The sequence below is a fragment of the Lonchura striata genome, chromosome 3, assembly GCF_046129695.1.
Source record: "Lonchura striata isolate bLonStr1 chromosome 3, bLonStr1.mat, whole genome shotgun sequence".
In the NCBI taxonomy this organism is placed as follows: Eukaryota; Metazoa; Chordata; class Aves; order Passeriformes; family Estrildidae; genus Lonchura; species Lonchura striata.
In genome coordinates, this window is record NC_134605.1 from 107,216,124 (window position 1) to 107,238,871 (window position 22,748).

The following is a 22,748-nucleotide window of genomic DNA, read 5'->3' on the forward strand; positions in this document are numbered from 1 at the left end:
ATAAAGTGGATATTATTAAAGGCCTTCAATAGATACACCTTGAGCAATCAGAAGCCTCTGAGAGGGGCTACACCCAAGATAGATGACGGTATGAGTTTTTCAGATAGGTATCAGTTTGGTCTATTTGCATATCAGGGGTTAATTCTCCAATTGCAGCTTTAGGTTATGAAGTCATATTCCTTCAGTTTGTTCATCCCCAATTAATTTTTGTTTATGCTTTTCAGAGCCTGAGGCTGTAGGATGTCCTTGGGTTCCAGGCCCAGAGGAATTGTTTTGACCAAAGTGGGAAGAGAGTAGTTAACACTTCATATGAAGTTTAGAGTTATGCACTTATGCAGAACAGGATTTGAAAAATATAAAGGCTAAAATCTTAAGGTATGGCAAACTCATCTCTGTGTCTTCATTCATCTTTTTTCAAGTTAAAGCAAAGGGACTGCAAGAATAATAAAATCACTAAAACTGGGAAAGACCCTTGAGATCTGTTAAACCAGCATCACTGTGTTCACCACTAAACCGTATCCCTGCGTGCCATATCTACACCTTTTTTAACACTTCCAGGAATGATTTTACCATCTCATGAGTAGCCTGTTCCAATGCCTGACCACACTTTCAGTAAGGTAAAACTCCATACTTTAGATAGGATTTGACTCTACTCCTGGCCTGCTGCTCTGATGCCTGATGTTTGCTGCCACAGTTGTGTGGGCACCAGCAGACTGAGGTCATCAACCCAAGCACGCCCTGTGGCTAATGACCAGCAACAGATTTATATTTGAATACTTCATATCTGAGCAATTCAAGATTTATTGCTTCCCCTGGGGTTCTTTTAGGAACAGATTTTTTCATCAAGTTGTTTGTCTAGCTCCATCCTCACATGCAACTTCCTACCCCACCACAAAATCAACTCTGTAGTGTTTATATTTATTTAGAAGCATTCTTTCCCTGTTTTTGTTTTTGTTTTTGTTTTGCTTTGTTTTTGTTACTGGTTTGATTTTTTTTGTTGTTGTTGTTCATTAGAATTAACTTTACATTTATTACAATATATTCAGGGTCTAATAAACTCTAATATTGCTCCAGATAGGCATAAACAGTCTGGTATTTTGTGGATATGCTGGAATTATGCTTGCCTTTCCTGTGTGAGTTATTTAAATTTGAAACCATGGCAGTCCAGGGCATGTAAAATGTTGCTAAAGAGCAAAATGGCAACAAGCAAGGAATTTATGTGTGTGTTAATGTCAAAAAAATGAATTAAAATGGTGAGTAATTGCCCAGTGAAGCAGATGGATGATAAGGAATGTACATACAAACTCAGAAGGCCTTTTTAGAAAATCATAAATTTTACCATTCAGACAATTGTTAATGGTTCTATCTGAAGGAAATTTGCATGTACAGTAAATTTGATGTGCAGAATCCTTTTGGCTTGTATTCATTGTTAGGGTTTGCCTTGAATGTAAGAGTGTCAGGCAAGTAATGATCATTTTGTCTCAAGCTCCTGCAGAAAAAATATGATCTTTGGAGAGCTTTGAAAAAAGCTATTAATCATCTCTGCTTCACCCACAAGGAAGAATGGTTTTGAGATTAGGGCTTTTGTGGGGCACTTGGAGGATCTGGTTTGTGTTTCTCAGATCTGTCACAAACATTCATACATCTTCAGGTTGTAATTCAAAATAGTTTATCTAGCAGCTCAGAAGAGGCAGAAATAAATCCATTTTCAAATGCAATAATTTGGTTAGGCATTAAGCCCTCTGTAAACTCCTTTGCAGCTATGGGAGTTCTTGAAAAGACTAAACACGTGTCTCTCTGTACCAAGTTCCTACCTTTAAAATAGGAATAATATATTTCTTTGACCTTTTTACTTTCATCTTCCCTTGATTTTCTATGTCAATTATAAACATTTTGGAACTGTGTTTATGTGGTTCCAGGGAGGACATCAGTCTTGTTTTTGCCTTTGGGTACATTTGTAAAATGAATCCTAATTTGCAGTCATTTAGACTAAAATTAGAAGTCTGGGAAGAGAGTAGGTTCTGAGTTTTCAGACACATAAAAGGCTGTGGCAGAGATGTGGAGATAGCCTATTGATCACCTCGTGTGAGAGGCTAAGAGCATAAAGTGCAGCAAAGGAATCTGAGCTCTATATTCAGCCAAATGTTATAGAGGTGAAAAGAGAGATGTTCTGGAATGGTTGTCGCTGGGTCTGCATCACTGAAGGTCTTTAAAAGCAGGCTAGATGGGATCCTGCTACGTGTCTAGAAGAGTAGACTAGATGACCCAGCAAACTCATTTCCAGCCCTGCTTCTCTGTGACACTCAGCTCTAATTTGCAATTGCCTCAGGCTGAACTAGTGACTTTCCTAAGCCCACGCAGTGCAGTATGCTGTCCAGAGGGCCAGGATTTGCTGTGCTGCTCCTCTGACTGTTTGCCAGTCAAACTCTCCGTGGACTTCTCCTCAGCAGTGCCAAAGCTAATGCTGCTCTTTCACTTTGGGATGTTTTTTCCTGAAGCACAAAACTCTACCTTGAAATATGAGTTTTCCAGCCGTGAAGGCGAACGTTTGTTTTCACACAGAACTTGAGGCAGGACAGGAGAAGGTGTTTGGTTTTCGGTGATGCTACCCACATGTGATTTTTGGCTGGGTACACAGAGTGTGGAGTGGAAAGCCTTACGTTCCAGCTGGCTTCACTCTACAGCACAGGAGTCCCTGCCAGATTTCTCAGGACAATTTAAATCAGCTCAGACTCTGGTGTGCTCTCTCTTGTGCAAATGGGCAGGTATGAACATCTGTGCTGGTCTTACTCCTTACCAAAACTTGTGGAGTTAGGTGTTAATGAATGGTCATGAACGAGCACTACTCAGAGCACAGGGACTGCACTTGTCCTGTGACATAAAATGTAGCAAAGCTTCTCTTGTCCTAGGGATGAATGGCACAGCAGGACTTGCATCTAGCCAGAAGTTTTTCCTTCAAAACAGTGCAGTCATACGTATCCCAACTACCCGAGGGCAACAATCCAGTCTACAGCCAGCTGTGACTGGGGAGAGCACTAGCTGGCATGGGCCAAGTTGCTGTTGAGCACTGTTTGAACATTTAAAGAGTACAAATGATCATTTGCTAGTGCTTGGACCAATGCCCTGGGTCTCCTCAGTTTGCAAGGAGGACCTACAGCAGCAGTGCCAGCACACCAGGGGCTCAGTGCTGGAAGGATCCTGCAGCTGAGCTCTGTAGGATGCACTGGAGTTCCATCCTGTCAGAACAGCATGTCACTCAGCTGAAGCCTGTACTGATTCAGCAATTAGTGACTCACACCAGAAATCCAGTGTTTAAACCTTCTTCTAAACTCATGACAAAGCTCCGTGCTGTGCTCCAGGTGCTTTGGCCTGGTACCCAGACACTCAGCTGGGAGCATCCAGACAGGTGGGGTGCCAGCTCTAACCCCATCTTTTGTGGTTGCTCTGAGAGCTGATAGCACTTGTGGTGTGAGCCAGTGCACCTCTAAGACCTGGTGGCTGGGGGCAACATGCCCGTAGACTCAATGTACCATGCATTTGGGAGATGTTTTGGTTGGGTTCATTTTTGAGGAGAAACAGTTGGTAATTGTCAGCTATGGACCATGGCTGTCTGAAGATTTTAAAAGGAAATGTTTTCTTCTTGACAGAGGATACATTCAATCAGATTTGGTGGTAGTGCATGTATGGCACCAGAATGAATCTTCTAATCTAATATGCAAATCAAATTTACTTTGGGTTTTTTGGGTCACTGGCTTGTATTCTTTGCTACACTCTCTGAATCTGTTGCAGTCAGCCACACAGGACGACCAATCTCTAACAGTTTATAACGTTCAGCATTTGACTTCCAAATGGGGACTAGTGAAGGCTGTGGAGCTGACAGCCCTGTAGCCTGGGGTGGATATGCACTGGTTGTCAGCAGGAATCACACAGTCTCAGCCATGTCAGCTTCACACATCACCTCCCTGTCACAACCTTGCTTTGGAAGGACCATGTCTGGATATGAGAGCCATGCCATCCCAGGGGAGAGGGGACATTCATTATGTTTTTGGTATTCAAACCATGACAGCCAACAAGTCTTCCTTTTAGAGTATTGTGATTTTTCCTGATGATTGCTGAGACAAGGGTAGCACATTCATTTCACTTAATTTGTCACTCAGACATAATCTTTTGCCTTTTTGGCATATTTTTTGACTGACATCTTTGTAGTGCTTGAATCCTAATCTGTTGATGCCTGACTGGTTGTGTCCACCGGAGGAAAAGAGCAATTCCTATATCCAGACATTCCTCCCAAGAGGCCAGGATGCAGTCTGGTTCACTCTGACCTGGCAATGCCTTTTCCTGGTTTTAGAAAACCATGAGCCAGACATGGGTAAGGGATAAGGGGGTTTTTAGCTTGGTATTTTAACAAGGATCCTTATTGGTGCTCCACTTTGCCAAGGTGGAACGCGCTGCAACGCACACACACATAATAGGTTGTGTATCCAATTTATAGACCTTTCAAATTAGCATATCTAACAAGGATGCCCCAATGGGAGGCCTGGATGAATGTTGTGATATTCCCCATCCGAGGAATTCCCCCTTGGATGGGCCAAATCTCCAGTTTACAGGGTATGCTCTAGAGAGCACCTTGGTTTCCCAAGGTAGCACAGGGTTTTCCAACCTCTTGCTATGAGGCCTTTAGGATGTTTGGTCTCCTGGCCTAACAAAATACTAGGGCTATGCTAAGTTATCAGACTGAAGGAATTACAAGTCTGCATGCTAAGAATACTGAGGATACATAGAAGTTATATAAAAGGTATATTCTGTCAGTCAGAAACTTCAGCAAATTCTGTTCAAATGCCACAGTGCTCACTTCCACCCTATGGGTGTAGAAGGTCTCAACTGTTTTGAATTTTCCCTGTACTTGTAAAAATAAAATGATTCCTAATCAAATAATTAAAAGTGCTTTGTTTAAGACTCACATTTATCAGAGGATTTTTACAGCTCTTTGCTGCCATTAGTGCTAAAGCTGGAGCACAGAACAAAGGAGAAGAAGGCTGGGTCAGGACTAATACGACATCCAGCTTTTAATCCCTCTCCTGACAGTACATCTTTCATGGTGGCTTGTGTCCATCTCTGTTCAGGTGCCAACAGTAGCAGAAGCCAGTATAAGACATCCTATTGAGCTTTTCGTCACGGTGTCTTTGGCAAGACTTCCATTAATAATTATTTCTAAGAGGAGTTTGTGCTCTCCAGAGTTGGAGCCAGGCCTGGGAGCACAGCCATGGTAAGCTATACCTGTATTTAGCTTGGGTGGAAGGTTTCTGTCTCAAGAGAGTTTCAATTAGTGTAATCTCTGCCTTTTTTGGAAGTGAGAGGATGCAGTTTGTTGTGTCTGTGGGTAATCACCTTGCTAGAGCTCTGTCTGCTCCACCTGCTCAGTGCTGACAGGGACTTATTTCTCTAGGACTGTTTCCTCTGTTTTTTTAATTGAGAGAACAAACAGGGTCTTCTGTGCTGAAAAACACCTGGTTAATAAAAATAGAAGTACAAGAAAGTAAGTAAATGCAAAACATGTCTGTAAAGGATCAAAATATCATCACATCATAGAATCATAATGCGGCTTGTATTGGAAGGGACCTTAAAGAACATCTCATTCCAACCTCCTGCCCTGGGCAAGGACACCTTCCACTATCCCAGGTTACTCCAAATCTTGTCCAACCTGGCCTTGAACACTTCCAGGGATAGAGCATCAAAAACTTCTCTGGGCAACCTGTGCCAGGGCTCCATCACCCTCACAGTCAAGAATTTCTTCCTAGTATTCAATCTAAATCTACCCTCTTTAGGCAGGATATTCTTCTTTCAAGAGCTCGAGGTGTTGGCCTGAGGGAGCTCCATCAGAAAATGGACTTTTGTTTTCACTCAGTCAAACTGAGAGGGCGAGAGGATTTTTAATATCTGATTATAGCATCACATTTTTGGAAAAATGCAATCATGGTCAATTGTCCAAGTGTGGCTTTGAAGCCTTGTCTAGATGGAAATGAGCATAGGAAGTTATCTTTTATCTCTACAGTTGGTTCTATCACAGGAAAACAAACACTGATGGGAAGCAATCTTTGCTCATTAAATCAAATGATTGATATAAGCATGGCTTAAGAATAAGTTCCACCGTAGTTTTACAGAGTGGTTGTAGTGGCATTTAGAAGGGAAAGCTTGGGAACTCAAGAACATGGGGGAGGTTTAGCTGTGCATCTATCATCTATTTTAGTTCTCTGTCATTTGCATCATTTAACTGAAATATGGAAAGATTAGAAGTCAAAGACTTCCCTTTGGCATAAAAAGGAGCAACATTTATGACTTGAATTTGACCCAGGAGACTATTTTATCCCACCATCTTTCCCTTAAACCCTGCTGGATCCTTGATGGATGAGATATTGAGTATGAAATCCTTTTGCAATCACAGGAGCCTGCTGAACTCTCTAACACAACCTTTGTGTTCCATGTGTTTAATAGAACAAGCAGGCATTGGGGAAAGATGTGGTGATGCATTTCCTTCCTGTTTCTGGGCAGTAGAAGGTTTATGCTGTGCTAACAAAGTAGTTTGATAAAAGTAGTTTGATAAGAGTGTTCAGCCCGGGTTGGCTGAGTTCAATCCCTTCATCCTCAGAGGAGGCTGAGAGCTGCTCTCCCCAGAGCTCTGACAAGTTGAAGGAATGTGTCCTGCTCCATGAGGGCAGATGGTGCAGCAGAGATGGGCTGTTGGAGCAGGTATCTCTGCATGCAATCAGTATTTTTGCCACAGACATGGCTGGTCCACAAACATGGTTGTGTGCAGGGACAGGTCAGAGGAGACCAGGCAAATTTTTTCAGCCATCTTCTTTGCCTGTGGAGCATTTCAGCATTCAGTGTTTCTAAAGGGCTGTCTATTCAGATAACACACAGCTGATAACGTCCCTGATCTGGGTGTCACAGCCCTGTGTCTGGGTACAGTCCCACAGGGCTGTTCCAGCTTTCTTTGCTGTGGACAGGCAGCAAATTCAGCTCCTTGCTTGGCCTGACACATCTCCAGGTCATCACTGGGTCCTCTGTCTGTTGTGCTGCCACAGACGTGTGATGTGATGTCCCAGATGCTCTGAGCCCTGAGGAGCAGCAGTGACCTCCCAGGCTTGCACAGCTGCTTTGTCTTTGTGTTTGACCTCTGGACTTCACCGAGCACTTCTGTACTAATGAACAAAATAGTGCCAAAGCCCAGCTCCTGACACCTTGGCAAGGTTGGTGGTGCCCTGGCAACCTGGTCTAAAGGGTGGCATCTCTGCCATGGCAGGGGGCTTGGAGCTAGGTGGTCTGTGGGGTTTGTTTCAGCCCAAGGCATTTATTATTCCATAATTCTGTGATCCATGGCACTGGAACTCTCTGGACTCCTGCTAAGTTACAGAAGTGACATTTTATGTTGCATGTCTGGACATGGCTTAGAAGTCAGCAGCGACCACATGCTGTTCCCAGCAGGCATTTTGGATGGAGTCACCCTGTTTTGAGTGTGAACCAAGTTTAACAACACAAAGGTCACACTGTACCAGGTGAATGGTGTGTTTCATTTTCTTGCATCACAGCAATCACAGTTTACTTCTTCCAGAACGTATAAGAGTGGAGGTTAATGCTCCTTGTGTCACTGTAAACATTTTCAAGGATTAGGTGATCTTTATTTTATCTATCACAAAATCTTCACAGGTCTAAACAGAACACTGGAAGGACCACACACATTTTCCTTCCCAGGCTTGCTGATTGTTTATGGTGATGAAGCTGGTGAAGGGTCTAGAAAATGTCATATGAGGAGTGGCTGAGGGAGCTGGGGGTGCTTAGTGTTAAAGCTCAGAGCAGACCACACTGCTCTCTACAACTCCCTGAAAGGAGGCTGTAGCCAGGTGAGGGCCAGTCTTTTCTACCATGTCTCAAGTGAAAGGATGAGAAGAAATGACCTTCAGTTGCACCAGGGGAGGTTCAGATTAGATATTAGAAAAAAAAATAGATTCACTGAAATACCAGTTGGGCATTGGAATAAGTTGCTGAGGGAGGTGGTGGAATCACTGTCTGGAAGTGTTCAAGAGGTGTCAGGATGTGGATATCTTTTAGGGGTGATTATGGTGGGGCTGGGTTGATGGTTTGGACTAATTTATCTTGAAAGTCCCTTCCAATCTTGATGCTTCTGTGATTGTGGGATGATTTCAGGCACCCTTTGCTTGAAGGCCAGGGTCTGCTGATGTGGGTAGGGTCATCACTACAATGTGCAAGCTCCTCTTCAGATCACAGCATCCCTCTTCCTCCTCAGCCAGGTGCTTGTTAACTTCAGATAACTTTCAGAGAAGCTAACAAAAACACATCTTCAGATGACATCAAGACACAACTGAGGAAGAATATTTTCTGCCTCTGAAGACGATCTGGGGAAATACAAAATCTGAGGGTGGACATTGTCTTCATGCATAACAAGCAGCACCAACCACTTCACTGTCTGCTTGGCCTGCAGGGAAACAGGGAGGCTTGGTCTTCGAGGTCAGGTACATGTCCCTGCTCATTGCAGGGGTTTGCATTAGGTGATCTTTAAAGATTCCTTCCAACCCAAACCATTTTATGATTATTTGAAGAGTCATCTGACCATTCATTTCACCTCTGTCCTTTCAGTTCCATCAAAGCAGATCTAGAGGGTGGTATGAGCTGCATGAGTCTTGGTGCAAGACCCTGCAGTACAAACTGCTGTGATTCCCCTTGGAAGAGCCTGGGAAACCAGTGAGAGATCAGAGTTACTGCTCATATGTCCCATTAGATGCCCGAGTTTGAATAATGTCCCAACCATTTCACTCCTTTTATCAGCTTGCTGAAGGGAGACCAGCCTGAAGATGGATTTCAATTTCCAGCTCTGTGAAACTTGGCTGCAGACTGGTCCTGGGGTGCCTCCAGAGTGGAGGTTGCTGTTGGGAAACTGGGCAGGCAGTTCTTTGCACCAGCTGCTGTACAAACACCAAGATGCCATTTCTTCTCCATACAGTGTTCATAATTAGTGTGCCTCTTTCACAATGAGCCTCACTTTGAACTCTATTTGTCTTAGACTTTACATTTCCTGGAACATATTTGGAAGTGAGTTATTTGCTCAAGGGTGAAAAAAATAGCTTTGAGGCAAGGTTGTTTTTTTTTTTTAAATACAGATTTTTAAGATAGGTTATTTATTTTTTCACAGAGAAAATCTGAATCATCTCAAAGGTGGAAAGCTCAGACCAGCCAGTATAGTGATCCAGTTCTCACCCTATACTAAAACATTGATTTTAATGGAATGGTAGAGGTCTAAACAAGGCAGTGATGTAACAGACTTGTACAGTGGACTTGCTGCAGTTCTTGCTGAACTGGGAGAAGGTTAGGAAGAAGGTTTACCTGAGTGTAAATGAGATTAATCTCCTGTCTTATTCCACTGAAACAGCCAATGCTTTGATCTTTGTTCAATTATTTATTGTATTCCCCCTGTGCCCAGGAGTTATGGGCATGAATCATAGCCTTCTCCTGCCAAGCTGAGGTCAGTTTTAATACTATAATATTTGATATATCTCATATCAGCAGTCTGCATCTGTCAGTCAACAAGTTAACAACTATTTTTCTCCTCTAGCTGTTATGATTCCATGCAGTTATTAGAGTTAAGGTAATTAAGGTGGATTACTTCAGATTTTAGGTAATGTGGATGGTTATTGGAATTGCAATTAATATTATCTTGCCACTATAACCCAAGCAGCCTGTGAGGTAGATTTTATCCTGTGCAGCTGCACTGATAGGGATTAATTTTCCTTTGGCAGCTTCAGTTTGTGAGCTGAGCCAGTCCTGCAGCAAGTGTCTTTACAGAGATGGGCAGTGGCTCCTGTGGTATGAGGTGGGGTTATCCCAGCAGGGGACAGAAGTATTTTGATGGACTGTATTTATGAGTTTCTCTGCTCTTTACAGGGTCTCATAAACCATCCCTGTCTATCCCCCCACCCAGGAAATTTGTTTGTTAAAGGTTTACATGTTCAAAAGGTGCTCACAGCCTCTTTGTGCTGGATTAATCCTTTTATCTGATGATAAGATATCAGGCTTGGTGGGCTCAAGATATCCAGTGGAGGGAACAAATACTGCAGTACAGAGCATTATATTCCACTTGAAAGAAGTGGCACCTTAAACTGAGTGCATGACAGATAAAGACTCTGCCCTGGGTTCAAGTTGCTAGCAGCAAAGGTATGTGTTAAAGTCATGTTTTTTCTAAGAATCCCAAAAAGGAAGCCTAAAAATAGAGGTCCTACAGTATGGAATTCCTTGGCTGTGAGTTAGCAACCTGCATTTCCTTTGGAATATGTGATAAGAAACACTTTTAAACACATGGAAGGATAAGATGTGTCTCCATTCACATGTTTTAACTGATTGAATTCAGTAATTTTGAAAGGGGAGCAATGCCAGTGGATGGGCCTTGCTACCCAAATATGCAGAAACTGGGCAGTGCTTAGCGAAGGCCACCAGAAGAAGAGCATTGCTGACCTTCCCAGAATGATCCCCTGGGGCTTGGCTGGGGTTGCAACCTGGTGAATCAAGTATTGCAAGTAGTCAGAATCTTCAGAGACCTGCCAGCCTGTTAGAGAGCTCACAAGGGAGACCCAAGCAGTCCTGGAATAATTTCTGCATTAATAGGTGGGTAGGATTTGATTCAGGATTGTTTACCTCTTTTAACTTTGGAATAAATGAGAGAAGCTTTTTGCCCAGCAATGTCCTACACCTGAATGTATATCCATACATAATGTGCAAGCTTGCAGCTCAACCTTGCAAAGCTTTATTTGCACTAATGCAGCTATTTAACCAAGGGGGTTAAACTGGGGATTAGTCAACCTATCTCTATAACTGATGGAGGGACAAATTAACCCCCTCCCATCCCAGTAAAATACCTTCAATTAGGTGATGTGAATCCAGGTATCATTTGAGATATTAATATAAATTAATCTTAATAACATGTGAGGAGAGTGGGAAAGAATAGACTGGTTCAGAAGAAATATCCCTGCTGAACATTTCATGAAGCCTAATAGAAACAAACACTTAGCTTAAAAAAACCTTGTGTTCTCTTAAAAGAAAAAAAATACTATTAAGTGCTGGAAAGCTGCCACACAAGAATCCAGTACTGAGTATTCCCACAGTTTCTTCCTAGTGCTTCCAGACTGTAGCTGCAGGGCAAATTGCATAAGTGCATGGGGTAGGTGCTCAGGAACACCCTCACTGGGCTATAACAAAACCCTGGCATTGTTTTCCATGGTGTGTATCTGCTTTTATGTGGGGTCAGGAAAGTGACTGTAATTTGCTGTTTCACAAAACTGGCAGTTACTCACAGTAGCAATTGTAAGATTTGGGCTTGAAGTCCTTGCTGCTCCCTTGGGGTATGCATGGAAGCAAGATGATGCATGCTACGTGTTTTTCTACCAGAAAAATAAATAAATAAAATATATAAACCAGGCAAAGAACTTTTCACAGTCTCCAAGCCAGATTATTTAAAGCTGATGCTGTGTGTTAGAGAGGTTCTGCCTGTAAATGTACTTCTTTGAAAAAACAGGGGAGGCTTAATACTCATAATTAAAAAACATCTATAGGGTTTTTCCTCAAACTTTCCACTGTGCTCAGGAAATCTCAGCCCCAAAGGAGGATGTCTCATAGGTTATAACCATGTGAATGGAAGGATTTATATTGAAAACAGTTTTGCCACTTTGTTCACAGATCCTTGGATTTCAAGTTTGTTAGTGTAGCCTGGTTTCTATAAGCCAAGTGCTGAACCACTGAGGATCCAGTGATCCCCACACTGAGTTTTGGGTCTCAAACTAAGCTGTGTTTTTGTTCAGTAAATACTGATCAGCATTCATCTGTGTAAAATTGAAGGTCATTTAGCCCTGTAGCTGCCTTACACAGTCTTGTTCACTCCTAATCTTTATTCCAATGCAATTGATAACCTTTCTCTGTGCAGGGTTTCCAGTTTGGGCATCTCGTGGGACCCTGGGAACTGCCACGCTAAGTCAAACAAGTGACCAGAAGAAGTCACTGCCTTTAATGGCAGAGGTTACCAGCTGTTTTCCGATGACATTCCTCATCTTCTGCTATCAAGACACTGCTCTTTTTGGGAAAAACTTCTAGCCGCTTGCCTAGTTCTCTGCTGTTTGATTGCAAATAGGAAAAGCTGATGAACAGATAAAGAACTAGCACTCACTTTTGGATAAGTAGCTCTTGGATAAAAAGAAAATATTTTTGTACATAGCATAGTTTTCTGCCATAATTACCAACACTTTGATTATGCAAGGAGAGCAGATGGGAAGAATCTCCAGGCTGTGCCTGCCAGCAGACACTGAGACAAAACATGGGAGAACATCCAGAGATGTGCTGGTTGTGTTTTCTCTTTGAGTTATGTTTCTTTGTTGAATTGCTCTTCTGGTGCCTCAGAGGTCATCAGTGGTTAGTGGACTATAGGGTGGGTGACATTACTTCAGAGCCCAGCACAGAAAATCCCCTAAATATCTAACTTGGTCGGTAGTCTTGGAGGAAAAATTATGTTCCTAACTCTTGGAATATAATGATTGGATCATACCAGGCTAGTTGTTGGTACAGATGCTGAAGTATGTTGCCTTCAGGGGAAGGCAAGGCGACCTGGTTGCAAGGAACAGCACGGCAGCCCGGCTTCGCCCGGGCTACTCGGGCCAACAACACACGCTAACACCAATGTGGTGGACGGTCAAAGGCCTTTATTATCTTATCTCATGGGTTTAAATAGTCTCGGGGGACTTTGCTACGTCAGGGGGGGTTGGTAGGGTCTCTAGAGTTAGTCAGGAGTGGAAAACTACTGGGTTAGGTGTGGTTACATGCTCTGGGGGTAATAGATAATGTGCTGCAGGGTGAGAGGGGAGGGGTCTTTCTTTCCGTCACATCCCGAGATCTTCCATTCGCCTGTCCCTATCTACTACAAAGTATGAGGATTCTTACTCTTCATTAAAATATTTGGGCAGTGCAATGTAGCTGTAGATGTTATTTTCCCTGGTACCTTCCTTGCCTCCCTGGGCTTCTGCTTGCCTGCTGTTCCTCTTCTGTGCTTGGTGGAGGCTGGCATTGCTTCCCATCAGCTCTAGAGGGTTTCAGGACCTCTGGTCCTTTACTCCATCCCTTTCTCCCTACTTTATCTTGGATATCCTTGCCCTGGCTCTCATTTAAGTGTCTCACAGTGATAGATAATGCTCACCCAAACACTGCCTTGGGTACACAGCCATGAAGATGTCCAAGGGCTATTTTCCCTGATGGTGTTTGTGTACAGCTTTCACTGAAATTCAAGGGAGTGTCATTTGGCCCAGGTTTTACAGAATTGGTTGCTGTGACTCAGATGTTTCCTGATAACTTGCAGGGCTGGAACCACTTGGGTATGGGCTGGCATCCTGAGTACAGAGACTCTCCCTTGCTGGTGAACAATTCCTTGCATGAGCAATGCCCTGACTCTGGATCAGTACACTTGAACACACAATACTCACTCTCTGTCAGTGTCCTCCTGAGAGCCACATTTTGTGCCACATATTTCCTGAAAAACAGATAAGAGGCACAAAAGAATTTCTGCCAAGCCTATAGCCAATATGTCAAAACTGTTCTGTATTATAAGAGTAATCACAGTACTCTGGGTTGGAAGGGACCCACAAGGATCACCAAGTCCAGCTCTTAAGTGAATGGCACAAACTTGGCATTTTTAGCACCAGGGTCTGACCAACTCAGCTAAAGTCTTGGCGTGTTAAATGTTTGACTAAAATGAGTGAAAATGATGAAAAGAAATAGGAGTTGTGTCAAAGTCTGAAAATTAGTGTAACTCTACTTTGATCCAAAGTGGAGTGGATATATTCAGAGCATTGCATATAATTCCAGGTTCTAATAAGTCTCTCTGAAGAGACCAACAAACAAATATTCCCTAAATGCCTAAGAAAGCCAGGGCTGGTTTGCAAAGCCCCAGTAAAAGCATGTGGGAAATGCAGCCTAAATAGGGGAAATAGGTAAGACTGACAGAATGAGCCTGACTTCCTTGTTAATTTGATTCTTCTGGGTCTGGTGGAGATGAGATGCAGCAAGGTCCTACAGCTACAGGTGGCAAAGGTGCCATGGTGGGATGCAGCTGAGCATGCTGGAATTTGGACAAGAATCAGCTTGAGTCTCATCCTCCTCAAGATATGTTATCTTGTGAAAATGCAGAATTCTCTTGACTTTGGGAGCAGGCAGAAATTTACCAGATGAAAGTAAGTCTTTGTATCTGCAGGTATCTCTTACAAGGCTTTCTTCCTTTTGATCCATTTTTCTTTCCAAATAGAACATGTAGGGAGCAGACTGGCACATGCGATGCTTTCCCCTGTGCCCTTTGGAGACCAAAAGCCACATCAAGCAGGGGATTTATGAGTTGCTGGCAATAGATGCTTCATATTCTGTTATTACATTTCAGATGATGAAAGAAGAACAACTGACTTTCATGGCTATGAAAGCAGTAGGAAAACTGCCTGTGGACAGATCGAGCACATGCATCACTGGATAGAAATTAAGGTGTTTTATAGCTTCAAATTCAGATTTGGAAAGTTCAAGATAGCAGAAAAATATCTGAGTAAAAGAGGTGAGGCAGTTCATAAGATTTCAACTCAGATACACTCAGGAGAATAAATCCAAAGGTAACATTATGATTCATTAACTATCCCTAATTAGGCCCCTAAATTTAAGTAGACAGAATCTTCCCTGGAGGCTTTCAAAGGCACCCACCTTTGAAACACCTTTCACTGTTGATGATACAGGGAGCTTAGGAACATAGCTTATTTAAGAAGGACTTCTTCCTTAGGTACCTACAGGGCATGTGTTGAGTTCCTAGATTAGGTGAATTGGATCTTCTAATAAGGTTATTGCATTTCTGGGCAGGCAGAAATCAGAGGAGTTCAGGGAGTTCTGTTGCCCTGTGCAGGAGGAGGAGAGCCTGGGAGGGAATGGTGCTCCTGTTTGTCTCTTCCCCGTGGAGTCTCAGTTGGAGGTGAGCATTTCCTACATCTCCTTCATCTCCCAGAGCCTCTCACATCACTGGGCCTTTTACCTGCGAGAGATTTCACTGGGAGCAAGGGTGAGACTGAGCTAATTTTGGGCTTTGTTTCTGGACTGGAATTGCTTCTACTTTGGAAATAACTTCTTTGATTGCAGATGCATGTGAAAAGGATAAGCATGTCTTTTTCTGTGGAGGGCAAATAAGAGAAAGGGTTGTATGTATTATATTTATATTCTTATTGCACAACACTTCTGTAGCTGGCTGCTGCCAGGAGATACAGTAAAAGGCAAAGCATCTGGGCTGTCTCAGAAGGAGTCTTGGCAGAGTGATCTGAAAGATTTTATGGGTTGTGTTAGACATCCCAGCTTGTACCACTTCCCACCACCCCCAAACCACCAGCAGAACAGACAGATTCCTGCTTTGGGCAGAGTCTGGAGGGAGGGTCCTGGTGCAGGCTGAGGGCTCGGGGAGGTGTAGGTGGCTTTGGTTGTGACAGAGCTCATTTCCCAGACAGTCTCCCTTGCTTTCTGCACTGTGCTTGGAAGTGGCCTTACTGTAACTGGCATGAGTCACTTCCTTGCTATTGGTGGTTTGGAGCACCATGCATGGAAAACACGCCTGCAGCAGGCTGAGGAACACCCTCTTGCTCTTGGGCTTTGCATTCGGTTTCAGGGTTGCAGCCTATATCCATGCTGGGTGAAAAAATGTTTTTTGCAAAATAACTGAAGGAGATGGAAGCTGAGGATTTATTAAATCTCTGATTTGGTGTTTGGGAATTTTTGTGAGAGTGAAGGTTTTTCATGGCAGTTTGTTGATCAAATCCCAACTTTCAGACTTATGGTCTGTTGCAGAAAGTCCCTTCATGTCTCCTGTTGTCTCCTGGGACAATTTATACTTCCTGTTGAAATGGTATTGTACCTTCACTCTAAATAAAATACAGGACATGGTATGACATAACTAATAAATATATAATATAATAAATGTATATTAATAAAATAAAATATAGGATATAGGTATGACATGCCTTTGTAGCCAAGGTACAGAGCTGATGTCAGGGTTGCTCAGCCTTTTCCAAGGCTCATGGAGACATTTGAGAGCGGCAGGATCTGATGATCTCCTGATAATCAGGTGATTATACTCCTATCTGACCAAAAACTCCCTCTGTCAGAATGTCTGGTGGCAGGGCAGGACTTGAAGATAGGCTTTGGTTGTCTGACACAACACGTGATCATGAGAAGAAGCAAAACCTCTTTCCATCTGAGGCCCTGAGCTAGATGGAGCAAGGATAGCTGGAAAAGGTTTCAACTTATTCCTTGGCTGTGTCTGAGACCTTTGGGATAAAGCCAAGGGGGTAGGCTGTGCCTCAATTTACTTTTGTTAATCAAATTATCATCTTGCACCTCCGTGTTTCCAGCTACACAGTGGTGTTACTGTTGTCACCAGGTGCAGTCTTCTTTTGCATGGGATTTTTCCTTCTTGCTTTCTGACTGTTCTGAGATATGTTCTGAGATATATCCATTATTTAATAGGTATTGTTGATTGACTGCTTACTGAATTTAGGTTTTACTGCACAAAACCCACTGTTAGTTCTGCAGTTTGAGAGAGCCATATACATGTGTACTAAGGAATTGCTTTCTTATAACAACTTGGAATCATGGATGATTCTATTTCAGGATGAATGCTGTGAATTTTTAAGTCTCAAAAAAGAATCCTTCAGAGATGGTACCTCTAAAAACATGCAGTAGTTTATATTGGGTGTTTACTCACAGGAGTGTTTTATTATTATTATTATTATTATTTTAAAAATATGTTGAGCACCAACGGTTCCTGGCCCCAACCTGCCCAGATAAAAGGCTTGGTTGTAATTTTCCTTGGTGAGACAGTAATGTTTTTGCTCAAATTGCACTCTGCTTCAAGTATGCTCAGGAGAGTTTGCTGAAGATCCTGCAGATTTGCTTTAATCATGCTGAGCTTTGGGAGCAAATGCACAGGAGAATATAGAGCAGAGGACTGGAAATTACAAGCCCCTTGTCTGTGTGTTTTAAACACTGAGCTTTCATTGATCCCTTCCAGTTGACTGATGTCTATATCCAGTGAAGATGAAGGTCAGGGAATAATTGCTTCCTGGGAGTGGAAGTCTTTAAGCCTGTTTAGGACAGAACAAGCATCAGAAAACACCAAATGATCAAATTAGCAAAAAGAGGGAATGGTTTGAATGCAAGGCTGAGCTTGTTTCCTTTCTTTGGCACAGACTCCCTCTGTGAGATTGGACAAATAATTTGGATATTTAAACACTTTCAAAACTCTGTCCCTGAGCCAATTCCCCATCCATAAAATATGGGGGCTATAGCATCAACTGTTTTGATTATGGGAATAATATATGTGCTTAAATTGAAACACACAACAACGCTGGAACATAATTACACAGAAAGAGCAGTATTACTCTGAAAATAATATGTTGTGGCAATTGGTTGAACCCCCAGGACTGGAGTGTTTAAAACTAGAGAGATCAACATAGGAAACACAGCAAATTATCTTATTATGGTCTTTTCGTACATGAAGAGGCCTACAAGAAACCTGAGGAGGAACATGGACATGTGATGACAAGCCAAGGAGGAATGGCTTTAAACTGAAAAAGAGTAGGTCTAGATTGGGTATTAGGAAGAAATTCTTGACTGGCAGAGGTTGCCCAGCAATGCTGTGGCTGCCCCATCCCTGGAAGTGTCCAAGGCCAAGGCTGGATGGGGCTTGGAGCAACCTGGTCTGGTGGAAGGTGTCCCTGCCCAGGGCAGGGGAGTTGGAACAAGGTAGTCTTTAAGGTCCCTTCCAACCCAAAACAGTCTGAGACTCTCTTCTTAAAGAACAGTGGTGAGGTATTGACTGGCCTTTTCCATCTCTTAGCATTGCAATTTGGAATGTTGCTGCCTGTAGACACAGTAACTTTTTCTTTTCATCAGCTCTGGATTTTTTGGCCACACAAGAAACTGCTTGTGTGAAAATTCCAGCAGAAGGCGTCTCCGCTGAGTACAAATAAGGATACTGTCAGCAGCACCAGCATGTGCCTTTCACACTGTCCTGCTGGCTGCTCCCAGCGACTCTGATGGATCTGCTCTGCCCTTGAGAGCACACTCTGGCTTTGATTTTCCTTCACCCCTGTTTCTGCAGTGGGAGGAGGCTGCCAGGCAGTTCAGGAGAGGTTTCATTGTGAGATTGGTGCCATTAATTCATTGCAGATGGGTAATGCAGCTCTTGGGTTGGGAACTGCTATAAATTATTGCTAACACAATGTTGATTCGGACAGATGAGCAGTGGGAGCTGGGATTGCTTTTAAAGCAGACACAGGGGGATTATGTAAAGACTTGAAAGCCTGTAATGGAAGAGGAATGAACTTGCTGATCCAAAAGCTCCTTTGCAGATTTATAACCTAGAACCAACTTCTGCAGGTACCTTTATGGAGTGTCACAGAGATAGTGACACTTTGTCACTAGATCAAGTCCTGGCTGACATGGAATCCATGTGGTGATGTTTGAGTTGAGCCCCAGGGTGAGTGGCTGAGCAAGGCTTGCCATCTGAAAAGTTAGACCTAAAGTGCCACCTCTGCTTCTCAGATGCACAGCCCAAGTTGCTGTAGAATTTTATTGTTTGGATAAATACCCACATCTCAATGCTGACTGCTGCCCCCTGAGAGACTGAAAGTCCCTAGATGCCCCAGAGCAACTCATCTCCTCTCTTCTGAATGACTCAAGCTCATTTCTCATGTGCATTTTTAAGTGCAGGGTTCCTGACTATGAGGTGTGTGAACGCTTTGATTGAAGCTGATTCTTCTCCTCTTGATCCATCACTCATTCTGCTGACTGAATTGCTTTAACTTCTCTGCTTGATTGCATGGAGCAGAACAAGTGACAACCCTTCCCTGCCAGGATTTCTGTGCTTAATACTGAGATAAGACTAAAATCCTTGGTACTTTTATTCTGGTGGTTTTAATAATAAATAACTTTCCTTGACACTTTGCTTTAACTCATGCCATGCTTTGTGTCAGATGCACTCCTCCCTGGAGAATTTAAGGAGGGCATTTCAAAGGAACCAGATGTTTAATCTTTCTTGTGGAGTTGGCTGCCACATAGGAGCTAACTGGAAATTGTGAGGTATTTTACACTTGAGAAGTGCTTTCCTATTCACAGTCTTTCTAAATCAAAAGAAAGCTGTGTATCATATAAACTAGAAAAGGAGCAGACTTGCTGCATGCCATCTCTCTGTGTACTCTTTGCAAAGATGGGCCTTTCCTGGCAAAATGTACTCAAGATGTTTATGGAGAAAAATGATCCCTTGAAATGGAAAAGTCCAAGTTTGCGTGCTGTAGACATCCAGTGCTGCTCTAAGTTGCTTCCAGAGTTTTAAAGGGATCTAGTTGCTGACGTGAAGAAAAGCACCCCTTGGAATTTTTGAAAGTCCCAAAGTATGTGCTAGTCACAGATGTTAAGCACATGCCTGCTTTTGGGAATCTCACAGCCACCTCTGTTTTATGTCCTCAGCCATCCCACAGAGGTAACAGCACAGCCCTACTTGATGAGGTGCAGTGACAATAATACTCTCTTAATACTCTCTATCAATGCTTCTCCTTGAATACTTCTCTACTGCTGCTGTCTGATTTAGCAATGTTTTGCTTGACTCCTGACTCCTGACTCCTCCCCTGGTCCTGTAGGTAGCATTCAAATGGTGGTGGTGCAGATGCCAAGATGGAAAAGCCGTATCTCAGTTCTCTGGGCGTGCTTAGGAACACCCAGAGATGATGGTGTTTCTTTCCCCTACTTCACTCAAATATTTAAGTAGGGTAGTGTTGGGTAGTGTCACTGTTTTTATAAAAGATGCAGGTTCATCCAGCCTGTCTTGTGCCCTGGAGATGGTCACGAATGCTGAGAGGTAAAGGAGATATTTATGAAGAAGAGTAAGTCTGAAAATTGAAAGCTTTTTGCTTCATTTTCTTCACTGGATGCCTATCAACAGGTTGCTGGGATGCAGTTTGGCTGAAAAGTGTATAAAGGAAAATGTTCTATGTCTTTTAAATACTTATCAGGTCCTCAGTCTGAGATAGAGCAACAGGACTATTTTTGGGGGGTGCTGAGCCCTATGCGTCCTTTTGGGTGCCTCAAATCTGGCACCCAGAACTGCAGTTCTCCCTGGCTGTGGTTTGCAGGATAATCTCTGTTCTACCCACCCACTCTACAGACTTTCTGCTATTTCCCTGGCACAGGTATCCCCCTCATTCCTGTCTGATTCCTACTAGGGGATGTGTTTTTTTGCTGCCTTCCAACTGTTGCCAATTCAGTTTTCACTAGAAACCTCTGTGCCAGCTCTTTGATATTCAGAAGCAGAGGGGTTTTCTGTCTGTTTCCTGACCTAGCATGACTCTTCTAATAATGCAAGAACTTCAGTGCTGATGTCCTGGCAGCCTAATACAGGAGGTCAGTCTGTAAATCTCGTTACAATTTTCTTTGCCTCAGCAAAGACAGTAAGTCAAACATAATGTAAACAAAGTGGTTGGAACACTTCACCCACCAGTAATGTGGTGGGCGATGCAGGCAAATTTAATGGATGTGATTAAATCTCCTGTTCCAGTCTGGCAGCTGATTAGCTGCAGGGGGCAGGCAGGAATTTCCTTTCTGATCCAGAGCTACCCTCTTTCCCAGTTCTCCTTCAAGCTTCTGCCAAACATCTCAAAGTGCTTTGCATTTTTAATTGTGCTTCTTCACGCCCCTGTGAAGGGTGGAGATGAGAGATAGCGTGATCCAAGTGGAGCCCTGGGGAAACTGAGGCACTGGGAGGTGGCAGCCTGTTTGGAATGAGAGAGGAAGGCAGTGTTACACTTGGAGAAAGGGGAAACAGGCATCCCAGAAATCTCTTGAAGCTTATGTAGGTCCACTGAACTTGTGCCTAGTGCTCAACAGTCTGTGTCTTAAGCAGTCTGAAGTCTTCATTGTCTGCTAGGCATTAATGTATAGTCAGTGACAGGAAAAAAAAAATCTTTCTCCTGTGGAAATTGTAATTTATTTTTGTCTTTCATCACTCAATTCCTCTACTTTTTGACGAGAAAGACCTGCATATATATTTTGTCTCTTTGTATGGAGAAGCACTTTGCTCTGAAATAGCTTCAGGTGTTGGCTGTGGCTGAGGAAGAGAACTGGTTCAGCTTCATAGATGACTCCATTATTTGTCCCTACAGGGGAAATGAGTGAATTCACTGTGTGGATTCACCTTCAGTGGGTGTACACTGAGGCAGCTACACCAGCTTTGATTTCTTTACCTGGTTGTACAGCTGAAGAACTGGCCTTGTAAGGAGGAGAAAACACTCGTGTTATTAGGGCATGCTTTGGTCCAAAGAAGAGACCAGAGACATAAAAAAAGTCTGTCATGTATTAACCCATCATTTCATGTGTATATTGCTCATGCTGTGGCTGACAAAAGAGACAGTAGTAGGGATTAGCTGAGTCTTCATGTTCCTCAGGATGGTGGGAATGGAGAATGGGCCTTTCCCATCTTACAGGCTAAAACTCAATGGGAAACAGCGTATTTTGGATCTCACAGGGTGTGAGAATTTCTTATAGCAGGAACTTACTTTTGTGATGGATTAAATAAGCTTTATAATTTCACATGAGCAGCATCCTCTAGAGTTTGGTTTTGTGAATCTGGGGTGGATGGGAACTTCTGATGTTCAGTCTTGAGCCAGCAGCTTGATGGCTGAGAGAAGCAGGATTTCAGGCATAGCTCCCATTGCTGTAGGGCATCCTGTCCAGTCTTCTGTCATGGTAGAAACAGAGAACTCTGACTGGAGTGCTTTGACGTCTAGAGCTGAGGCCAAAGCCTGGTTTACTAAGCTCTATTTCAGTTTTTGAGATGAGTGTCTAAACATAACATTCTGAATCTGATCCTTAGCCTAGTCTCAAGGCTTATTTGTAAATAAACAGTATCTTAATCACTTTATGGTTTCCAGCATTCTCTCATTGAATGTCTATGTGCTGCCATTTGGAGAGCATTCATCGTAGTGGAAAATGAGTGTCTGTTTGGGCTGCATGTGGTATAATTAACTATCAGCTGAGCCCGTAGCATGATGTGACAATTCTTATTGACCAGCTGAAATAACTCACTCTAACAACTGTGCTGTTCTTGCTCCTCTCTTTCAGTTCCCAAGAAGCTTCTGCATGAAACTCAGGCAAGACCAACTAATCAACAAGAGTATCAGAAGCCACATTTTCCACTGCAGCCAAGAGTGTTTGACCCCAATGTTATAGGGGACGGCGTGTTCCTTTCGGATGTCTCTTCTTCCAACATAGAGCGAGCTCTCACAGGTAGCTGTGACCATTGTGGTGTTGCCCAGACCTAACAGTGTTGTGATAACTGTTCCTTTCCATCTCCTCTTCTCTGGATTTCTGTATTGCTCCTAAATGCCATCCAAGTCACAGTCAGAAATGGCTGTGACAGCTTCAAGATGTGACCAACAACTGGCTAAAGTGAACTGAGAAACTGTTCAAGAAATGCCAGGTTTCTTGGAATAGCAGTCATGGCCATGCATGTCCAAATTCATCTCAGAAATACTTTCCAGACCTGTCTAGTGGCAAAATAAATAAATAAATAAATAAATAAATAAATAAATAAATAAACAGGGCAGAGACACTAGATCTGCCTCATGGGACAGAGA

The 22,748-nt window shown here is 43.0% G+C and overlaps 1 protein-coding gene across 1 annotated transcript in view; it reads left to right on the forward strand.

The window, feature by feature from the left end:
- Positions 1 to 22,748, forward strand: part of EVA1A (eva-1 homolog A, regulator of programmed cell death) — a 199,818-nt gene that overhangs the window by 166,360 nt on the left and 10,710 nt on the right. Inside the window, exon 6 of the mRNA XM_021529805.3 lies at positions 22,234 to 22,398. Within this exon, the coding sequence (XP_021385480.2) occupies positions 22,234 to 22,398 (165 nt within the window). The remainder of the gene's footprint in view (positions 1 to 22,233; positions 22,399 to 22,748) is intronic.